The sequence below is a fragment of the Neomonachus schauinslandi genome, chromosome 10 (genome assembly GCF_002201575.2).
Source record: "Neomonachus schauinslandi chromosome 10, ASM220157v2, whole genome shotgun sequence".
Taxonomy (NCBI): domain Eukaryota; kingdom Metazoa; phylum Chordata; class Mammalia; order Carnivora; family Phocidae; genus Neomonachus; species Neomonachus schauinslandi.
Window position 1 is genome coordinate 112,089,204 of NC_058412.1, and position 20,329 is coordinate 112,109,532.

At 48.0% G+C, this 20,329-nt stretch overlaps 1 protein-coding gene across 2 annotated transcripts; it reads right to left on the reverse strand.

Annotated features, from left to right (window-relative positions):
• Positions 1–180: 180 nt before the first annotated feature.
• Positions 181–16,645, reverse strand: TBC1D20 (TBC1 domain family member 20). 2 transcript variants are annotated; one of them, XM_021688945.1, is made up of 8 exons: positions 16,418–16,645; positions 9,551–9,736; positions 7,408–7,488; positions 5,229–5,415; positions 4,955–5,056; positions 3,872–4,013; positions 2,710–2,897; positions 181–2,436 (listed from the first exon to the last, which is right to left on the reverse strand). In XM_021688945.1, the coding sequence occupies exons 1-8, from the start codon at positions 16,485–16,487 to the stop codon at positions 2,181–2,183; spliced, it is 1,212 nt and encodes a 403-aa protein (XP_021544620.1). In that variant the 5' UTR covers positions 16,488–16,645; the 3' UTR covers positions 181–2,180. The 2 variants fall into 2 exon arrangements, with proteins under 2 accessions (XP_021544620.1, XP_021544621.1); XM_021688946.1 differs by lacking the exon at positions 16,418–16,645 and adding an exon at positions 14,592–14,692.
• Positions 16,646–20,329: the final 3,684 nt, after the last annotated feature.

Consider the following 20,329-nt stretch of genomic DNA (forward strand, 5'->3'; position numbering starts at 1 on the left):
GCAGCACGTGGAGTGGGTAGGTCATACCTCTTGCAGGTGAAGTAGAAACACGACTGCAGGTGTTCCCCAAGCTCTCCACGTAGGTCCAGGCCAACCAAGAGTCCCTAGACTCCAGCACAGTCCCGGGCCAGGAGTGGGACGTGGGGGAGCTCAAGGACGGAATGTCAGGAGGCTGATTAGTAACCACATATGGCTGTTTATTTTATACAGGGTTCTGTACAAAATATTTACATATATTCTTTACAGAATAGTAAACCACCTGAAGGTAAAAGGATAATGCTTTCTTCTCGTTGGCAGGGAGAATCCCGATGTCCGCAAAGCTACAAACCAAATGAACCCCCTCCTCAGGCTACAATAGAAGCCTGTCCACTTGCTTTCTGGGCTCCAAAGCCTGTGGCCCTGGGACCCTGATCCTGTGCCCCTCCGTCTCTCTTGCCCATCACGTCCTTCACTATTTACAGACAGGCCCTAGCGCTGCGGCGGGGAGCTGTGCATCTGTAAAGGCGGTAAGGGACAAGCTTGCCAGGGGAGAAGCCTGGGACTGGGTCCTGGAAGAATTTCCTTTGTCTTCATGCCTCCATCACTGTCTAGATTAATCCATCCCCATTACACTTACCCCAAGTGGGACTCCTGCTACAGAGAATGACCCATCACTTGAACCTTTTGTTTTTAAAGTGCTTAGTGTCACTTCACGTGACTCGGCGTAGACACCCCTCACTGCCCTAGGCCTGCCGGCCGCCTGGCGTACTAAGTGCCCCCCACTCTGCGGTCTTGGTATGCTAAGGGACAGGACTTCTGGCACGTTCACTTTAAGAAAACAACTGCCAAGAGAACAGTGCCCGAGAGACAGGAAAATGAAAGTACATGGCTGCTTCATACTCTACACTTCAATTCTTTAAAGCAGCAAAAGGCACTTTTTTTTCAAGCCAGAGTTAATCTCAAACAAACTTGGTTTCGCTTACAGGAAAAGAAGTCCAGAAGGACTGAATGATCCGTCTTGTCCCCGAAGGCCTGGAGAGTCCTCCAGAAGCTTGGGGCGGGAGCTGGCTGTTCTCAGCTTCTCCCATACTCTTCAGGCTGGTGTGTCCCTTCTGGTTGATGACAAGTCTCCAGTGACATTTCCAACCAGGAGGGAGAGACCAACAGCTGAGGAGATAAACTGAATCCCCCCAACGAAGCCAAGGTAGGAGTGAGTGGGTGCCTACTTGGGAGGAGAAGAGTGGTCTGAGGAGAAGAGGAAGGCAGGAGAGCGGGCCCGTGGGTGCTCTGGAAGTGTGGGGCTGTAAACACACAGCAGCTCTAGCTCAAGTGAGACATTCAACAATCGAGGAGAAAGGAAACTTCAGGGTCTTAGAAGCTCACCTTGCTGATGAGGACTGTTCTTCCCGTGAAGGAACTATCATTTTTAGAGTGAGGGTACTTTATATGTTGGGTATATGTAATTCTAAAAAGAGTAATAAAAGTGTCCTTTAAAAGCAACATCATGTGGCTTGTGGGAGAGAACAGGGAGGAAAAAGAAAGAAGGCAGGCAAAACCAGTTTACATCTGGGCCCTACAACCTCACACTCCTTCCTGTTTGACTGGAAACGCCCAAGTGATTTCTAGGCTGAAAATAGGATTTACCTAGTAACCTAGTTCACGTCTGTCTGATTTCTGACCAGCTAACGGAGCTGCTCTCGAGAGGGTCCGATCTTGCGCCTGGCTAGCAGCCTCTGTCCCTCGCCTCGGTTCCAAGGTCTAACTCCCACGGCAGCAGCTCCTTCCTCCTCGGGCCAGTGGCAGCAGACGGAACAGGAGGCGCCGCGAGGAGGGCCCGTGGTGGCCCAGCTTACTCGCTACGGGGCAGCTAAGAAGGTCCCCGGTAACCAGGCTCGGAGGGTTCCCAGGGCCGTGGGCAGCTCAAGAAACCCCTGGCGCGAGAGGCAGCAGCGGGGAGCGCGGGGGGACGGCGGCGGGGAGGGAGAGGAGGCCCGCGGCCCGGCTCGGCCTCCGAGCGCAGCTCTCAGGTGCCAGTGGGCTCTGAAGTGAAGGCGAACCACGGGCAGGCAGGGCGGGGGCTGGCAGGAATAGAAAACCCTTGACAGAAACCCTTTTAATAAAGGAAATTCCACCCCCTCCCAATCCTTCCATGGAAGGGTGAGACCTCAATATCATGGAGGAGGCAGCGCCCTCCCCGGCATTTAGGGGAACAGCTGCAGCTGGAACTTGGGGGCCCACTCCAGGGCACTTTTCACCACAGCCAGGGCGGCCGCTCCAAGTGCCACCGTCAGCCCCATCACCGCCAGCTTCACGAAGCGGTTGGTCCTTGGTTTGGTCAGGACGTCTTTCGTTCGCTCCTCAGGTCGCAGGAGTCCCCGGAACCGCTGTCGCAGCACCGCGTCAGGTCTCTGCTGGGCTGACGCCAGCTCAAAGTCTTTGAAAGTAGAGGCGGCCGTCCTGCGGGGCGGGGGGGGGAGGAGACAGAAGAAGGAAATGCTATGAAAGAAGAGACAGAAAAACGGGATTACCACAGAGGCTGAGGGCACAGCCATCCACTGCTTACAAGGCTCTTCTACATAAAGACCCGTGAAGACCACAGTAGGGATTCCGCTGGCCTGAGCTTAGATCTCTGGAAACATCCCCCAGCCCGGTGCCGGCAGACACAATCTTCCACCACTTCTGCTCACCCACAGACACCCCCAGCTCAACCAGAGCCTCCACCTCACTCACTTCTCGGCCTGCTGTTGGGCAGATGCCTCCCGAGCAAGTTCAGATGGGGGAAACTGAACAAACAGGTCTCCGGCTCTGCTGATCAGGGTCTCATAGGGCAGGTCCTGAGGGATCTGGGACAACAGGTGGTGGACCGAGGCCATGTCACAGTCACAATCCAGGACTTCCTGCTCTCGATACAACACGATCTGTGGGGGAGCAAGGCCTTGCATCAGACTCCGGGACAAGCAGGGCCTTCGCCGCCCTTCATTCTCCTTAGAGATGAATTTTTTTTTTTTCTCAAAGATTTATTTATTTATTTGAGAGAGTGAGAATGAGAGAGAGAGAGTACATGAGAGGGGGGAGGGTTAGAGGGAGAAGCAGGCTCCTTGCTGAGCAGGGAGCCCGATGCGGGACTGATCCCGGGACTCCAGGATCATGACCTGAGCCGAAGGCAGTGGCCCAACCAACTGAGCCACCCAGGCGCCCCTCCTTAGAGATGAATTTAAATTGCTAACAGACAGCAGACTCTTGTATCAATCTAGGAAGGAATAACGTATGTATGCTTTTCCCAGGGGGCTGCCCTTCCTGCTACAGGCAGACTTCCACCCCAGGATGCGGAAGGCAGACCAACGAAATGAAGGAGGTTCTTTTAGGAGGAAGAAAAGGAAAGGGCTTGCAGGGAGACTCCTGGAGCTCCCACACAGAAAAAAATGGTTCAAAGCAGTAGAAAGAACCATCTTGCTCCCCTTTCAAGAGCAGTGAAGGCACCTCCACGGAACAGGAACCCCATCAAGCCCTGCCAGTGTCCCCCCTGTCGTCATACCGCACCCTGTCCCTCCCCAGCCTGGAGCTGGCAGTCTGTACTAGTTCCGGGGGATGTCAAGAGGAACACGGACAACTCGTTATGCACATGAGCATTTTAAAGGTTCAGAAGAATCATGCAGGAAACAGATCTCTTTAACTTAGTTTAACCAAGCACTTCCCAATCCTATTTTTACACAGAGCCTTTTCTTTCCCGGTAACACTCCCATTCACACTGCACAGAGCGGCGACCAGGGGCACCAGTCTGGGAAATGCTCTTTCCCATCTTTCCATAATCACCAGGTCTCCCTTGAGGGAAAACGATCGAGCTGGAATGGGTGATGGGGAACCTAGCTGCTGGCTCGTGGTCTGTACCTACCACGGCTGCAAAGTAAATGGGCATCAGCGGGTGGCAGGCCAGGAAGAAGTCGTATAACCGCACGACGTGCCTGAAGTCAGACAGGACATGCCCAAACCAGGTGATGAGCCAGCTGAGGGCAAAGATGGTTCCCACCTCGGCACTAGGAGCAAGAAAATCCAGACGTTAGGTTCCCTGACGGGCTGTCCCTCTCCGCTCCATGGGACATCTTTGTCCTCGGTGCTTATAAGAAGGAAGAATTTGGGAAATACACTCTCTGGAAAATTCAGCCCCCTAGGAATTCAGCATCTTCTCACCGAATACAAAGTCCTTAAAACATACCCACCATCATGACACTAATACTACGATGGGGTCCTGGTTGCCCTATCTCGCCGGCTGCCGTCCTAACGGCTAACCGATGTCAGTAACAGGAAGAAGAAGTAGCTATTTTCACAGAACAATACCATGGTTTTCTTTCTGAAAAAGTCATACGCACTTTTGGCAGACACAGGCGCATATTCTCAGGCTTAAAGACACAACTGTATTAATTGTTCAGTTGACGTGAGACGATCGAAACATCTTAAGACATAGACATTAAAAAAAAGGGGGGGGGTGAGGCGTTGGCCAAGGACTCATTTCCAATTACACAGAAGAGAAAAAAAATTATGTAAGATTTGCAAAGAAATATTTCTTCTCCTTGGAACCTGGAGAATAAAACAACCCACGGATGGCCTTGTCCTTCTCGACTCAGGATCCTACAGTAGTATGGCCTTTTCTTGAAGCAATAACCTCAAAGTCCACCTCGGCATACTCACCTCCCCAGCCCTCCCCACCAGATGTAACCTCCTCAAGGGCATGCGCTGTACATCTCTCGTATCCCACAAGAGCACAGTACCCAAGAAAGTGCTCCCAGGCCGTACAGAACTGAATTATCCAGCTTGCTGGCGAACAGAAAGGACAACCTGGAAGAACTTAACGCCAATCAACATACGATGGTGGTGAGACTGAGCTGGACTTGTGAGGAAGAGACCAGGGCCAGGAGAAAGTCAAAGGGTTGTGGGTGCGCGTGTGCAAGTGTGTACATAAATGGAGACGCGTACATACCTCTGCATGAAGTCATGGAGCTCTGGATTCACCTGGTCAATGATGGGCATCAGATAGTTTAATATATGCTTGGTGTTGTCCATCGTTGGATCCATGAAATCCCTGGACGGAGACAATTCAATGAGCTCGGTCAGACCAAATGCTCAGATCAGGGCCAAGGGGGTAGAACAGGGTTCCCACCACTGGAAACAGACTAGCAAACGGGACAAGGAGTGGTGCCCAGGGGGGCTTGAGGAGCGATCCCACATCCGCTTGTATTCCTCTGCGCTGGTACCTGAGGTGGTGGGTAGACAATTTTTCTACCAGCGACGGCGTCAGCTTCTCGCCTACCACCAGCAGAAACGTGACCACGATGTCGTGGTAGCCCTGGTAGTAGTGCAGCTGAGGGTTGCGCTCCAAGATGAGGAGGATGATGTCGATCAGCTCTTCCTGGAGCCCCTCTCTCTGTTTCTCCGGCATGCCTGGGGAGGGAAGACGAGGGGAGATGCCCCTGAACACACTGAGGAGACTGCTAACGAGGAGGGGCAAAGACAGTCAGCAAAAGATTTGCCAAGTGTTTAATAAAAAGAATGAGTTATGAACAGTTTGGCAACACGTATTAAAATCCCCACACCACTGACACTACTCGGAGCAGCAGCCTTACGGCGGGGGGAGCCCGCCAACCCCTTCTCAGCCCAGTGGCCACAGCTGACACGGCCGGACCCCCCGCGCCTCTCCTGCAGTGGCCGGGACGTGCCCCGGGGTCACTGCCGGGGAGCACCTACATGCTCGGCAACCCACACCGAGGGGAATTTTATAAAAATAATGGAGTCATAAAACACAAAGGAACTACTCCAGGGTCAAGGAGGCTGATGAGGTAGGATGACTGAATGGGAGCTGCTTTGCTTTCGTATTGCTTTTTTCCTTTAAAGGATGTTACTGCCGTTGAAGGGTGAGACCTGAATAAAATCTCCACACTAGCAGCACTAGTTTTCAGTGTGCTGCTGATTTACTGAGTGCCGTGTGATTACATAAGAGCCTTGGTTTTCGGAACCACACCCTGAAATATTTAGGGATAAAGGGACACCACGTCTGTATTGATTCTTAAATAATTCAGAAAAAAAAGCATATGTGTGTGTGTAGGAGAGAGAATACTAGAACAAAGAATACTAAAGCAAATATAGTAAAACATTAACATATAATATAGGAAATCTGCGTAAAAGGCATCTGGGGAATTATCTGTCCTATTTTTGCAACTTTTTCTATAGGTATGAGAAATTATGTAAAAATAAAAAATTTAAGAGTTGCATGTTCTCCTCTAAACCAAACGAAGTATCACAGGAATATATCTTGATCCAAGATATATCTGGAAACCCCTTCTCAAAAAGGCTTATTCTAAAAGACCCAATAAAAAGAAAATGAAGTAACTACTATGGTTAGGGAAAGTAATCAAAGTGGTGAGAGAACAAGACTAAACTCTGTTTGAATTTTCAGAGTAAGAGAGGTTAGCTGAGCTCAAAAGAACACGGATGTAAGCAGAATATGAAACCACATGGAAAGTGCAGCCCACACAAAGAACCTCACAGACCGACATTCCATAAACGGCAGAGGCAGAAAGGGGTCAGAGGAAAAGCAGGTTACCTAGGGGGAAACGAGGGCACCTGCCTGCGTGCTCTCATCCAAACCGGCAGGACAGGGAAAGGGGACTGGGCCATGGGCAGACGTTTTTATCAAAAGCAAGGGGGCAGGCTACCGGCTACACAGGAATCACGAGCAGGGGAGCAACCAAGATTTAAGAGGCAAAATCCAAGCCAGAGCATGGTTTCAGAAGAGTGAGGCAACGGGTTTAGAGGCTCTTGTCCTCTTTAGCAATTCTCCTGTCTTTGTGGAACTAAACAAAGGCGAGGCTGCCAAAGGAAGAGATATGGATCATAAACACGAGGTTTGTTGCCCAGCTTCCTTCACTGTGAACAGGGAGACAACAGTTGGTCATTCTTCTCATGCTTCCTGGAATGGGAAGCGATTTCCAAACAGACCCTTTAAAACATGCAGGGAATGGCCTCCTTCCCTTCTAGTCCAGGGACCCAAAGGAGGCATAGGTAAGATCCCTATGTATACATCTAATCAAATAAAGATATGAATACTTCTTCTTAGTGCCCCCTTGTAAACCTATCTGCTCTTTAAAGCCAGACGATGGCTCGAACGGTCCCTAGGAAGTCGCTCTGGTGGCCATGAAGCGGGGAAAGCCTCTAGGTTTTTCATTCAGCACCTCTAGGCCAAGAGAAATTACTCTGGGCTCAGGCTTTCGCAGTGGGGGTGTGAACGTGACTGAGCGGGGGAGAGAATGTCTCCGCAGACTGAGCGTACAAAGGGCCCCTGACGAGGCAGGGGCCCCTTCGAGGTCACGCCGTGGGCCGGGCTGGAAGCAGCAGGGCCGGGAACTCCCAGGTGGCGGGACCCGGAGAGCTTCTCACCAGGCGGGAACCGCCGCAAAGACCGCCTGACGTCCAGCAGCACTTGCTGGTAGTCCTTGCTTCCCTGCCGTAGGTTCTTCCCTGTGGGAGGAAAAGGAACATGTTACTGCAGGAATGTCTGGGAAGCCAGATCGGGGGCAAAAACGTTCTGGTATGACATCAGAGGCCCGGAGGACATCCTCAGGTTTCTCCTGAAGAGAACATGACACAAGACACAACATTTGGAGAAGAATCCCCAGTTTAGTTCCAAACGTGCTGTTTCATTCGAGTCACTGTGACCGTAAGAGGAGGGACACGCAGTGTTCAGGGTGAGGCAGAAGGAGCAGCAGAGAAGTCAGGAAGCCAGGGACCTACTGGAAGCTGCTCCTGCATGTCACTGGGGGACTGCTCTGAATTTCAACATGCACATCGGTAAAATGGGGTTATCTCCTTCCATACGTTACTACGCTGATCAAATAAGATCATGAATGTGGAAAGCACAGATCACTGGAAAACCCGGACATCTCTGCAGCCTCGGGAGCACTGAGCTGTTCAGGAAGGAGCATTAAGATAAACTCACACAAAGAAGAACCTAACCTCTCTTGACCCTGAAATTTAAAACCTAAGACACTGCAAATAGGAGCCTGTGTTCAGCTAAGTCCAACACAGTGTGAAAGTAAGGAGGCAGTCTCCAGCTGTTGTAAATGGAACGAGCACCCATCTCCCTCAACCCCAGCCAAGGCAATATAACAAGTGCGCATTTCCATCCCAACCCCAATCCGAAGCTACCAGAGGAGCACGTGTAACACTTCCCTACATACAGACTTCATCTTGTAAAGAGATCTGGGACGTCTGGAATCTGACAGAAGAACATCATCTCAGGGTTTAGAGCGTGAATGTGGCGACGTCTTTTCCTTCCAACAGAAAGCTGACTGCTCCGAGGCAGCCGGTTTCAAAGATAGTAACAAGCGGCAACTTACCACCTACTCGACTGCACCTCGGTGCCGTGGGCTTTTTAGCAGCAGAGGCCGCGTGACCTGCCTCTAGCACCTGGCACACGACAGGAGCACAACTAATACCTGCCACACGAGTGAAAGGATCTCGAGCACCTGGACTTTGGCCATACATAGAAGAGCAATCGATGTTTGTTGAGTGAATGAATGACCAAGTGGATTCATTGTTCTGCAGTACTTTTTTGTATTTTGTACTATATTCCAAGGAACTGCTTTTACTTCATGGGGCTTGCAAATTAGTAAAGTAACAGCTTTTCTTTTCAAGATTTATGTATTTATTTTAGAGAAAGAGAGAGAACACGCAAGTGAACGCGTGTGGAGGAGGGGCAGAGAGTGAGGGAGAGAGAATCTCAAGCAGACTCTCCACTGAGCGCAGAGCCCCACGCGGGGCTCAATCCCACGACCGCGAGATCAAGACCCGAGCTGAAATCAAGAGTCGAACACCCAACCGACCGAGCCACCCAGGTGCCACAGTAACAGCTTTTCATACTGTTGCAGAACTTTAGAATTCAAAACGATCTTAGTATTTCCCAATAAAAAAGTTTTGTTTTGTTTTGCTTAAGGACCAGAGAGGTATTCTCTCTCCCCATGGCCTAGTGTTTCTCAAAATGAGTTCATCTGCACCAAATTGAGTTCATTTGCCTGTTAAAATACAGATTCCTATAACCCACCTCTAAGTGAATATAGAAACTAGAATAATAAACTCCCCTACCTAGTCAATAAAAGCTACCTATCAATCTAATAAAAGCTCATTTCATTTTTTGAAGAAAATTCTACTTATCAGTTTCAGAGGGCGCCCAAACATGTCCTAAAATGCTTTAGATTTGCTCATCTACTATTGGCTTAAAATGAGCATAAAAATAAAAGATTCTGGAATTCTTTCTTTTTTCTTTTTTAAGATTTTATTTATTCATTTGAGAGAGAGTGAGAGAGAGCAAGAGAGCATAAGCAGGGGAAGTGGCAGAGGGAGAGGGAGAGGCAGACTCCCCACTGAGCAGGGAGCCCGAGGCGGGGCTTGATCTTAGGACCCCGAGACCACGATTTGAGCCGAAAGCAGACGCCCAACCAACTGAGCCACCCAGGCGCCACCTGGAATTCTTCTATCCTTGCGTCCTAGACAAATTTCCCTCACAACCACACCCCACCATTACCTGATATAGGAGGTGGGTCACTGGTGTTGACATTGAGGAGCTTGGGCCACACTTTCTGCCTGATCTCATCAGTCAGGAGCCCTCCTTCACTGATAGCCATACGTCTAAGGGCAGCCACATCGGTGGGGTCACTGTTCAGAGCCTGGTGTATCTCTGACACTTTCTTTTTCCTTTTGGCGTTAAAGTCTGCAAAACAAAGGGGGAAAAGGCATCAGGCACATATTCAGCATGTGCTCATTTTCTGTGCAGGGCTCAATCTCCTTATTTGGTTTGAGGTACAAGTAGGTATTTTTAATGTTGACCTACAGATAAGTCATTAGTGCATCATGTGCAAAACACTAAGGAGATATACCATATAAGTAACAAGCAAGGAATTACAATTATAATAAACACTCAGTGAATTCAGGCATATCTAACACTATTAAAGTTTTGGAATAGAACAGAATGCTTGTTCTTTCTTAATAACTAACTTCACAGAACATATATATGTCTTTATATAATAATTTTTTCCTGTTGTTTATATACATGTCACCAAAATTTAATACTTTTAAAATAAGACCACATGAGAAAAAATTCTCCAGTTACATGCTAATACAGCTAGTAACATATCAGAATTACAGAGATATTTTTTCTTTCTTTTTTTTTTTAAAAGTAGGCTCCATGCCCAATGTGGGGCCTGGACTCATGACCTAGAGATCAAGAGTTGCATGCTCTATCAACTGAGCCAGCAAGGCACCCCTACATAGAGATATTTTCAAAAGTAGAATATCAAAGGGTGTACTTGGGTCTCCAGTGTGGCTGGTGGTAAGAGAGGCATGATCGTGCACACAGAGCAACTATTTCTTGACCACCATGTTAATCGTGTGTGAGCAGAAAGTAATGTTTTAAGCATCTTACATCCTTATGTGATAGTTTGTGATTTATACACTGGCATTTTACTGTGTTTAAATTCCTTTTTAAAAAATTGGCTGACCGTCTGTGGTTGATGTGTATCCTATTGTAATTTTTCTATCGAAAATAATGCGGTAATATGCTTTCACAGTTCAATGCAGAATATCTAATTTTAGGAACAGCAAACACAATAAAAGTTAAACAAGGCAATACCAAAGAGATGTTACAAAACAGTGTAGTATAATTGCCCCCCAAAAATGGATGTGCAGACACCAAGAGCTCAAAGAGGCCGTGGTAGGTCAGGCTAACTTGAGAAGGCCTTACTGAAGAGTGCAATTTCTAAAGGAAGAGGGGATTTCAAGAGGCAAGGGGTGGGGCAGAGAGCAAAAGAAAGGCTTGGATCCAAGAAATACAAGGCCCTTTCATCTAACAGTAAACAGACTCATTTAAGAAATAGTTATGTAGCATATACAAGGCGCAAGACCCTACAGGTAAATGGAAGGTAACACTGGAAGGAAGGGTAAGCTTTAGAAGGGTCCCTAAGCAGCCTTCCTCAGTAACACCCTATTTTGAGACAACAGTCTACAAATTGTTTCCGTGACAAAGATGCACATTATTAACACCACGGAAGTTGGTCCTAATGATCCTGGTTACCTGTGACAACTGTGACATACAAACCATACAAACAGAGGCATCACTGGCTTGGAGTCACATGCACCTGGAGGTGCAGACAGGAATACAACACAGGGGACTCTTCACCCAGGTAAACCTGTTCTCCTGGTTAGACTGTTCTTTTCCCTGGTAACCTAGTAGGGTGACCATCTGTTCCAGTTTGTCGGAGAGATTCCTGGTTTACGTCTATAGTCCCGGCATAATCACTCATAGTAAACCCCTCCTGCTACCTGCACTCTCAGAAATGTCCCACCTTGGATGCTAAATTAAATGGTAACTCTACCTAGAGATCATGAAAAATCAGGTCTCAATTCCCTCTGCTAGCATAGCACCTAACTAGTCTAACGTTTGTTTGTAATGTGCTTAAAGTTCTTAAAGATTGATTGATTGATTGATTCAGAGCATGTGCATGGGCGGGGGGTGGCGGGGGGAGAAAGAGAATCTCAAGCAGACTCCCCACTGAGCGTGGAGCCCGACCTGAGCCAAAATCAAGAGTCCACTGCTTAACTGAATGAGCCACCCAGGTGCTCCAAGATGCTTCAAGCTCTTGGCTTGAGTGTGTCCTTCCTTCCTTCCTTCCACCCACCCGCTCATTAGTCTATCCATTCATTTATCAATCCATCATTGAATGAGCTGCTACTCGTAGTAAGTACTACACTGGGGACAGAAAGATGAATATGACACCTCAGCCTTTGAGAGAGTCACATTAGCGAGGGACACATTATTATATAACAGAATCATGAAAAATTATGAAAATCCAGAGGGAAGAATGACTACTTCTGGGGCAATCAAGAAAGGCTTCAATGAAAATATATTCTGCCACCTTTTTTTAGTTAAAAGTTTTTTTTAAGGTTTCATTTATTTGAGAGAGAGAGGCAGAGGGGGAGGGAGAGGGAGAAGCAGGCTCCCTGCTGAGCAGGGAGTCTGACGCGGGGCTCCATCCCAGGACCCTGGGATCATGACCTGATCTGAAGGCAGACGCTTAACCGACTGCGCTACCCAGGCGCCCCTATTCTGCCCCTATTCTTCTTAAAGCAAACTTTGCACATGGAAGACTGTGTTGAAGGAAGCATTCCAGGCAGAGGAAAGAGTGTGTGGAAAGCCTTGTCACATGAAAGAAATAACGCGTCCAGAAAACAGAAAAATTCTGTGAGGCTGAAGTGTTAGGGAAAGAGAGAAAACAGAACCTGGATGGATGCAGGAACTGTGGGCAATAAGAATTTTGGTTTTATCCTGCACTCAAGAAGACAAGGTGGGGCGCCTGGCTGGCTCAATCAGTGGAACCTGTGATTCCTGACCTCGGGGTTGTGGGTTCGAGCCCCACACTGGGTGTAGAGATGACTTAAAAATAAAATATTAAAAAAAAGAAAAAGAGGAAGTCAAGGAAGGAATTTTATTTATTTATTTATTTAATTTTTTAAAGATTTTATTTATTTATTTGAGAGAGAGAGAATGAGAGAGAGCATGAGAGGGAGGAGGGTCAGAGGGAGCAGCAGACTCCCTGCCGAGCAGGGAGCCCGATGCGGGACTCGATCCTGGGACTCCAGGATCATGACCTGAGCCGAAGGCAGTCGCTTAACCAACTGAGCCACCCAGGCGCCCCAAGGAAGGAATTTTAAACTCGATCAGGGGCTCCTGGGTGGCTCAGTCAGTTAAGCATCTGCCTTTGGCTCAGGTCATGATCCTGGAGTCCTGGGACCGACCCCCATGTTGGGCTCCCTGCTCAACGGGGAGTCTGCTTATCCCTCTCCCTCTGCCCCTCACCCCACTCATGCGCACGCTCTCCCACTTTCTCTCTCTCAAATAAATAAAATTAAAAAAAATAAACTTTGGATCAAAGGCCCATCCTTTGGAAGAGAAGGCTGTATGTGTTCAGAGAGGGACTACAGACATGTAGAAGAAAACACTTTTTATATAACAACATAGGCTGAGACAAAATATGGCAGGAACTGGATTAATTTCCAGCAAAGAAAGAAAAAGCAAAATATTTTATTTATATATTTTTTTTATTTTTAAATTTTGGGGTGTCTAGGTGGCTTAGTTGGTTAAGCGTCTACCTTCGGCTCAGGTCATGATCCCAGGGTCCTGGGATCGAGCCACGCATCGGGCTCTCTGCTCAGTGCGGAGCCTGCTTCTCCCTCTCCCTCTGCTGCTCCCCCTGCTTGTGCTCTCTGTCAAATAAATAAATAAATTTTTAAAAAATAAATAAATAAATAAATAAATTCAGAGTGTCCTTGTACTTTCAAAAATTAAGAACACTTAGAATGATAATACTGAATATTGCTTGAGGTAAGCTGACATTTAGAAATCTTATTAACCTACTTGCTAAGAGTGTGGAAATATTTCCTCAAATTGTTTAGACATATATCCACCCCACCCCTCTTCCCAAGTAAGCTATTCGGCAATCTGGGGGAAAGGAAAACTGTTGCTAGTATCTTGCGGGAAATAACACTGTTTGCAATCAGCTGGATTTCCATTATGCTTTGGCAGATAATCTGCCAGAATTTTAACTAATTCTGAACTCAAACCACAGCTCCCATACTTATTTCTCCTAACACTATGCTCCTATTCTGTTTTTAATCCTGCATTTCAAAATTTACTACTATCTTCTCATTTTTGGCACTTTGTGGGAACTCAACAAATATGTGCAGAATAAGAGAAATAATTTAGCTTAGCCACTGTTCCTGGAAAAAGTGGCCTATAGTAAATGACATTATTTTCCCCCACACTACTGTTAGGGACAGGCTCACTGCAAAACTCTAAATAGATGTGTAGACTCTGTGGCCTCTTTCTAAAGCTACTGGTACTTCCCAAAGCAGGATACTGCTCAAATGTGGACTTTAGCTGCTGTCTGTTTAGGCTCCGCTATCAACCCCACGATCTGGTGACTGAATGGTAGTGGCAGATGAGGAAGGCACGCCTATGTGTGCCATTCCCCGCTTCAACAAAAATTTATTGCCCCTAATATATAGGCTCTCATTGTGATGGAAAAAAGGAGGAGAAAACAGAAAACTCCAGTGCACCAGAGATGTACAAATTATAGAGTGATAAGGACAACAGTAGGCCTATACAACAAGGAAGAAAAGGTTAGCAGAGTCTCAGCTGAACAACTAGTTTCATCTCAGAAAGAGAAAAATCATAGACCTATTCTTGGGATGCTCAGGAAAACAGTAAAATTAACGTCCACTCAGCCTAAATCAAAACAATGGAAGACCCAGCCAGAGGGGAGACAGATTCCCCCAAACAGACACTTCCTGTCCCATCCCTTGAACTTCTAATGCTGACACTGGAAATTAACTTAAAATTTTATGTTTAAACTTCATACCTGTACCAGATAAAGACAGTGGGAGAGGAAAACCTTACCACACTCAAGTAAGGTTCCTACTAAAACCAAAATAAAACAAAGTAACCTCTGTTTCTGGAAGTCCGAATTAGTTTCAACAAACAGTATCCAAATTAGCAGAGATCCATTAACTACCTGAAACATGAAGACAAGCATGTATTAAGAAAAACTGCTTGGGGCGCCTGGGTGGCTCAGTCAGTTAAGCATCCGACTCTTGATATCAGTTCAGGTCTTGATCTCAGGGTGGTGAGTTCGAGGCCCCTGTTGGGCTCCGTGGAGCCTACTTAAAACAAAACAAAACAAAACAACTGCTTTACCCCAACAATAAAGAAAAATATTCTACAGAGTAAACCAATCTGATCATAAAGTCTACAAAGGAGGGATTCCAGTATTAGTAACTTTGCCAACAATTCTCCAATATGATTAAAAGCAGAACAAAAACTCTCATCTCTAAATTCCTTCCAGAGAAGCAAAACCAAGGAAACTGGGTTAAAGTCTCACAACCTAGGCACAGCCACACTACAACAGGTCACAAAACCATACTGCTTGGGGCACTATGCCGTGAGGACAGATGTCATAAAAAACACACCAGCAAAGGGTTACAAGGCCGAAGGGCCCAAAGAAGTAATATGAGGAGCGAACAGGAGGAAAGGAAGATAACAGAAAATCAGCGCAGAGAAACAAGATGTGGACACCAGGTGCTTCACCAAAAATGTGGGTTGCATATGTGGCTGGCTCTATTATGGGCAGCACCCATCAGGGGACGGACAAATGGGAAAGCTACCTTAATCTGAGGGGGAAAGGATTATTTTCCTTGGTACAGAGTAAACATTAATAATTCTAAGTGCCATGTTTTAATTGTATGTAAAACATTCAAAAACACTTCACAACGAAACGATGATTTCATAGAAATTACTGCTTAGTATGCAACTATAAAAATTTGGGAGAATCGCTTTCTACTACACAGTTAAGTAACGTTAAATTAGGTGGCACAGGATGGAGACAAAAAGTAGATTAGTGGTTGCCAGGAGCTGCGGAGACTGGAGAATGGGGAGTAATGGGGAGTGATGGGGGGTTTCCTTTTGGAATTAGAAATGTTCTGGAATCAGACAGTGGCTATGACTGCACAACACTGTAAATGTGCTAAGAACCAGTGAACCGTACATTTTAAAAGGCTGGATTTTTATGGCAATTAAAAGAAAGAAGTGGATGGGGCGCCTGGGTGGCTCAGTCGTTAAGCGTCTGCCTTCGGCTCAGGTCATGATCCCAGGGTCCTGCGTTCGAGCCCCACATCAGGCTCCCTGCTCAGCGGGAAGCCTGCTTCTCCCTCTCCCACTCCCCCTGCTTGTGTTCCCTCTCTCGCTGTGTCTCTGTCTGTCAAATAAATAAATAAAATCTTTAAAAAAAAAAAAAAAAGAAAGAAAGAAAGAAGTGGAGCACGTACACCGCGTAAATTAAGCCGGCGAGAGATGAAGTTTGGGAAACGGGCCTTACAACTAGGGAGGAGGCACCAGGAGTGTGCGGACGTGGCCAGACAGCCTCGGGCCGAGGGTGGAGGCTCGGCCTCAGTTCTCCGGGAGACCCAGTTCTCCCCAGACGTGACGAAGCCGGACCAGATCCCCCGCCAGTCCTTTGCGCCGGGGACGCGAGTCCGCCAGCAGAGTTCCTCTGGTCTCAGCATTAGCTGACTCCCCAACTCCAGGATCGCTTCCCTTTCAGACGTGACCGGGCCCACCACCCTTTTCCTCTCCCGCCGTCCCGACCTCAGCCCGCGGCGCTGGGCACACCCCGCGCGGTCCCTCGGGGGCCCCCCAGCCCGCGGCCCCCCCACCCTCCGGACGCCGCCTGCGCCCGGGGCCGCTCTTCCGACAGCTGTCCTCTGCCTACCCCCCGCAGAGCCGCCCCTGCCCCTCGGGCCGTCCCCGAAGGTCGTTCCTCGGCGCCCCCGCCGGCTTCCGTACCTGTCTTCTCCGCGCCACCGTCCCAGCGGCTGGAGGTGGGGCCGTCACCCTGCGCACTCCGGAGGGCCATGTCCCGGGGGCCCGGGCCCGGGCCCGAGCCCCGGCTGGTGGCACAGCTGAAAGAAGACGCGGCTATGGCCGCGGGACCCACAGCCGGCTCCGCCGGACAGGGTAGAATCGGTCGGCCCGCGGCGCGCAGCCGCGCAGGCGTCCCGCGCGGGCCCCCGCCCCCGCGCCGGCACGTGACCGCCCGCTAGGCCAGGCGGAAGGCGGTCGCGGGGACACAAGCGCAGGCGCTCTAAGAGGCCAGAGGAAGAGCGCGGGCAGCGCGCCAGGGAGCTCTGTGTGAACTATAGAGCCTGGCGGGCACGCTTGAGTGTGTTCAGGACCAGATTTTGCCTTTTTTTTTGCTTTTCTTATCTGTAAAATGATACTGATGATGATAAAAGTACTGAACTCACGGAATTATTGGGAAAGTGCCTAGAACATTTAGAAGCATATAGTAACTGCTCCACAATTAGGAACTATTATTTTTGTTTACCAAGAATTTTACCACCATGTCAACTCCTCACACGAGCTCCTGTCGTCATACTTGGCGACTTCAGGGTTCAGTAGAACCATTGCATAAAGCTCCGCAGGTTGTGCACTGCTCAAGGCCAGAAAATGCCTTTCACATAGACCGTTATGTGAGCCGTACCCCTTCGAGTGGTACAAAACTGGCCACTCACCCAAAATGAGCACCTATCTTATCAGGTCTTTGAACATGGAAAAGCCTAGAAGCTGAGATTCATGATGGAGTGTGGGGCACAGGGACACAGCTCGATTCTTGCCTGCGGTACTGATGAGACAGTGACCTGCTCTCCTCCCCATCACAACTCTAGGTCCTTGCAAGGTTTGGGCCAACTCTCACCCTCTGTAAAACAAGGGAGTGGCTAGCTCTCCGGGGAAAGGGAGAGGGAAAAGCTACTGTCAAATGCTCAGCAACTGGAACAAGCTGTCCCAGTGGAGATAACAAGTTCTTGTCCTAGGTTGGTACCCCATCTCTGAACAGCATATTGTCTAATTACAGTTCATCACCATGAAGCTCTAAGGACAGCATGACCAGGAATGCCAGTCATTTCGCCTCATAATTCTCCATGCACTCTCTCTTTTAAAGGAGTACTAGGTGGCAGATGGGAATTTTAAGAAAGCCTTCCCAGGCCAACAGAAACTAGCCTATCATTCGAACGTTGTGATGGACAATACCCATTGCCCTGTGGCCCGGGCTTGGAACCTATAGGTGAGCTAGGGCCTGCTAGGCTGGCTTGCCAGGGGGCCCAGGACACCAGGAAGTATGAATATCTTGAAGACCCCGAATCACAAAATAGAGATTATTTAACCCTTTTGTTTGTTCAACTATTCATGGTCCATACCCAGAGCAGGCCAGTGCTGGAACCCAACATAATGATCCTCTCCAGGACAGCTCAGGTTGGTAGGGGAGATGGATTCAACTTACAAGAGGTGACAAATTCTAGGAAAGGGGGAAGAAAAGGGGGGGCATCAACCACACACAGAGAAGCAGGAGAGGGTGATGAAGAAAAAAGTCCTGGGGTAGTGATTTATTTTTAAAATTTTTTTCTGGGGTAGTGATTTCTAAGTTTATAGAAATGATGGGTAGCAGCATTAAGTCAGTTGATGTAGGGAAGAGCCTTCTAGGCTAAGGAAATAGCACAGGCACTGTGGTGAAACTAAAAAAGCAAACCGTAGTCTAGAAATGATTTAGTGTTCTTACAGCACAGACAGTAATGAAAAAGTGGGACTTTGACAGTAGTGAGGGCAGAGAAGTGTGCGTGGGGCAGTCAGGTAGGACCTCTTAAACCATACTCGTTTGCACAGTATGCAGTCAGCAGGGTGGAATTAAAGAATATTCACAATCAATGTGGTCTTTGAAGTCATCTAGATTAATCCTCATCCCCAACATAAGAATCAACTCCACTTATCCACACAACAGTTTGGAGCACCAGACCTGCGCCAGGTTGTGAGCTGGAATGGAGATGACGAATACTCATTCAGTTGTCAGCTTCTAATGGGGGAAGAGAGACAAGTAACCAGGCGATTGTAAAGCCAAGTGAAAAGAGGTCAAACTTGAAGTCTAGTAAAACATGGAAAATTCCAGAAACTGATTCATGACTGAGTGTAAGGCAAAAGGGCATCGGGTCTCTGTGGTGGGCAGAATTTTAAAATGGTCCCCAAGATTCCCACTCCATGGTGTACATGGCTGTATAATCCCTTCGAGTGTGGGCAGAACTTGTGAATATGATGGGATTTCGCTCTCGTTATTATGTTACACGGCAAAGGTAAAGGGATTATGCAGACATAACGAATCTCCCTATTAGTTGACTTTGAAGTAGTCAGAAGGAAAACTGGTCTGGGTGGACTTAAATCAGGGAAGTCCTTTAAAAGAAGGTGCAAGCCTTACCTGTAGGACAAATTCAAAGCAGCACAGACATTCTCCTGTTCACCTTTAAACTTCCATGTTGTGGAGAGGGCTACACGACAGGGAATGTGGAGCAGCTTCCAGGTGTGGAGGGCTTCAGTCCTACACAAGGAACTGAATTTGGCCAACAGTAAGCTTGGAAGAGGACCCTGAGCCTCAGTTGAGATCAGAGTCTTGGCTGACAGCTTGATTTCAGACTGGTGAGACCCAGGGCAAAGGACCCAGCTAACCTACACTTCGATGTGTGAGCTGGGGAAAGATAAATTTGTGGTATTTTGTTACACAGCAGGTGACTGAAAATCACACACGCCCAAACAAGCTCAGGCAAAAAGCTTCATTGGCTCACATAACTGAAAAGTTCTTGCCCTTCTGCATCCTCTCTCCCTTCTCTCAGCTGCCCACCTCTTCCTGTTGACTGTTCACCCACAGGTCTTGGTTCATAACAAGACTCTGTCAGTGCCAGGTCTCAAGTACTTTCTACATCTGACTCTGTGAAATACAGTTGAATTGTCTTTGTCCTGGCATTTCCAAGAAAAGCCTTGACATGTCCCACTGGTTCTGTCACATGCCTCAGCCTGAACCAATCATGTGGCCACTATGTGCTGATTGGTTTGGCCTGAGTCTTCATGCTCCACCATTGAGCCAGGGGCAGAACTCTACAAAACTTGGGCTGAGTGTGAGAAAGAGCTGGAGAGCCTAATTTTAGTGATTCCCCTAGGATTCCTAACGCATTTTAACCAGTTTGCCTTCAAAGAACATCCTGCTTCATGTACAGCATAAAGACCTTATAATAGTGGATTCCCATTTTCTCTTCTGTTCTTCACGCAGTTGTCATACACTTTTTTAAATTACACTTTTTTTTAAGGTTTTATTTATTTGACACAGAGAGAGAGCACAAGTAGGGGAGCGGCAGCAGAGGGAGAGGGAGAAGCAGGCTCCCCGCTGAGCAGGGAGCCCAACGCGGGGCTCGATCCCAGGACCCTGGAATCATGACCTGAGCCGAAGGCAGACGCTCAACGACAGCCACCCAGGCGCCCCTCTTTTTTTTTTTTTTTAGATTTTATTTATTCATTTGACAGACAGACAGCGAGAGAGGGAACACAAGCAGGGGGAGTGGGAGAGGGAGAAGCAGGCTTCCCGCTGAGCAGGGAGCCCAGTGCGGGGCTCGATCCCAGGACCCCGGGATCATGAACTGAGCCAAAGTCGGACACCCAACGAATGAGCCACCCAGGTGCCCCTATTACACTTTATTCTTAAATCCCTTCTCTTCCCCTTCTCCCACCCCCAATCCCCACCCTGCACTTGTAGAGAACTTAACTACATTCTGTCACCAGAGATTAGTTTGCATTTTCTAGAATTTTATATGGACGGACTCAAACAGTATGTAGGCTTTTTGTCTGGCTTTCACTCAGCGTAATTATTTTAAAGTTAATCCA

Excerpts from the sequence above, each read along its gene's own strand:
- TBC1D20 (XM_021688945.1), bottom strand. The coding sequence starts at position 16,487 with ATGGCCCTCCGGAGTGCGCAGGGTGACGGCCCCACCTCCAGCCGCTGG. Across the intron at positions 5,416-7,407 it reads TTTGCGGCGGTTCCCGCCTG|GCATGCCGGAGAAACAGAGA; the intron begins GTGAGAAGCTCT and ends TTCCCTCCCCAG. Across the intron at positions 2,437-2,709 it reads GCCCAACAGCAGGCCGAGAA|GACGGCCGCCTCTACTTTCA; the intron begins GTGAGTGAGGTG and ends CCCGCCCCGCAG.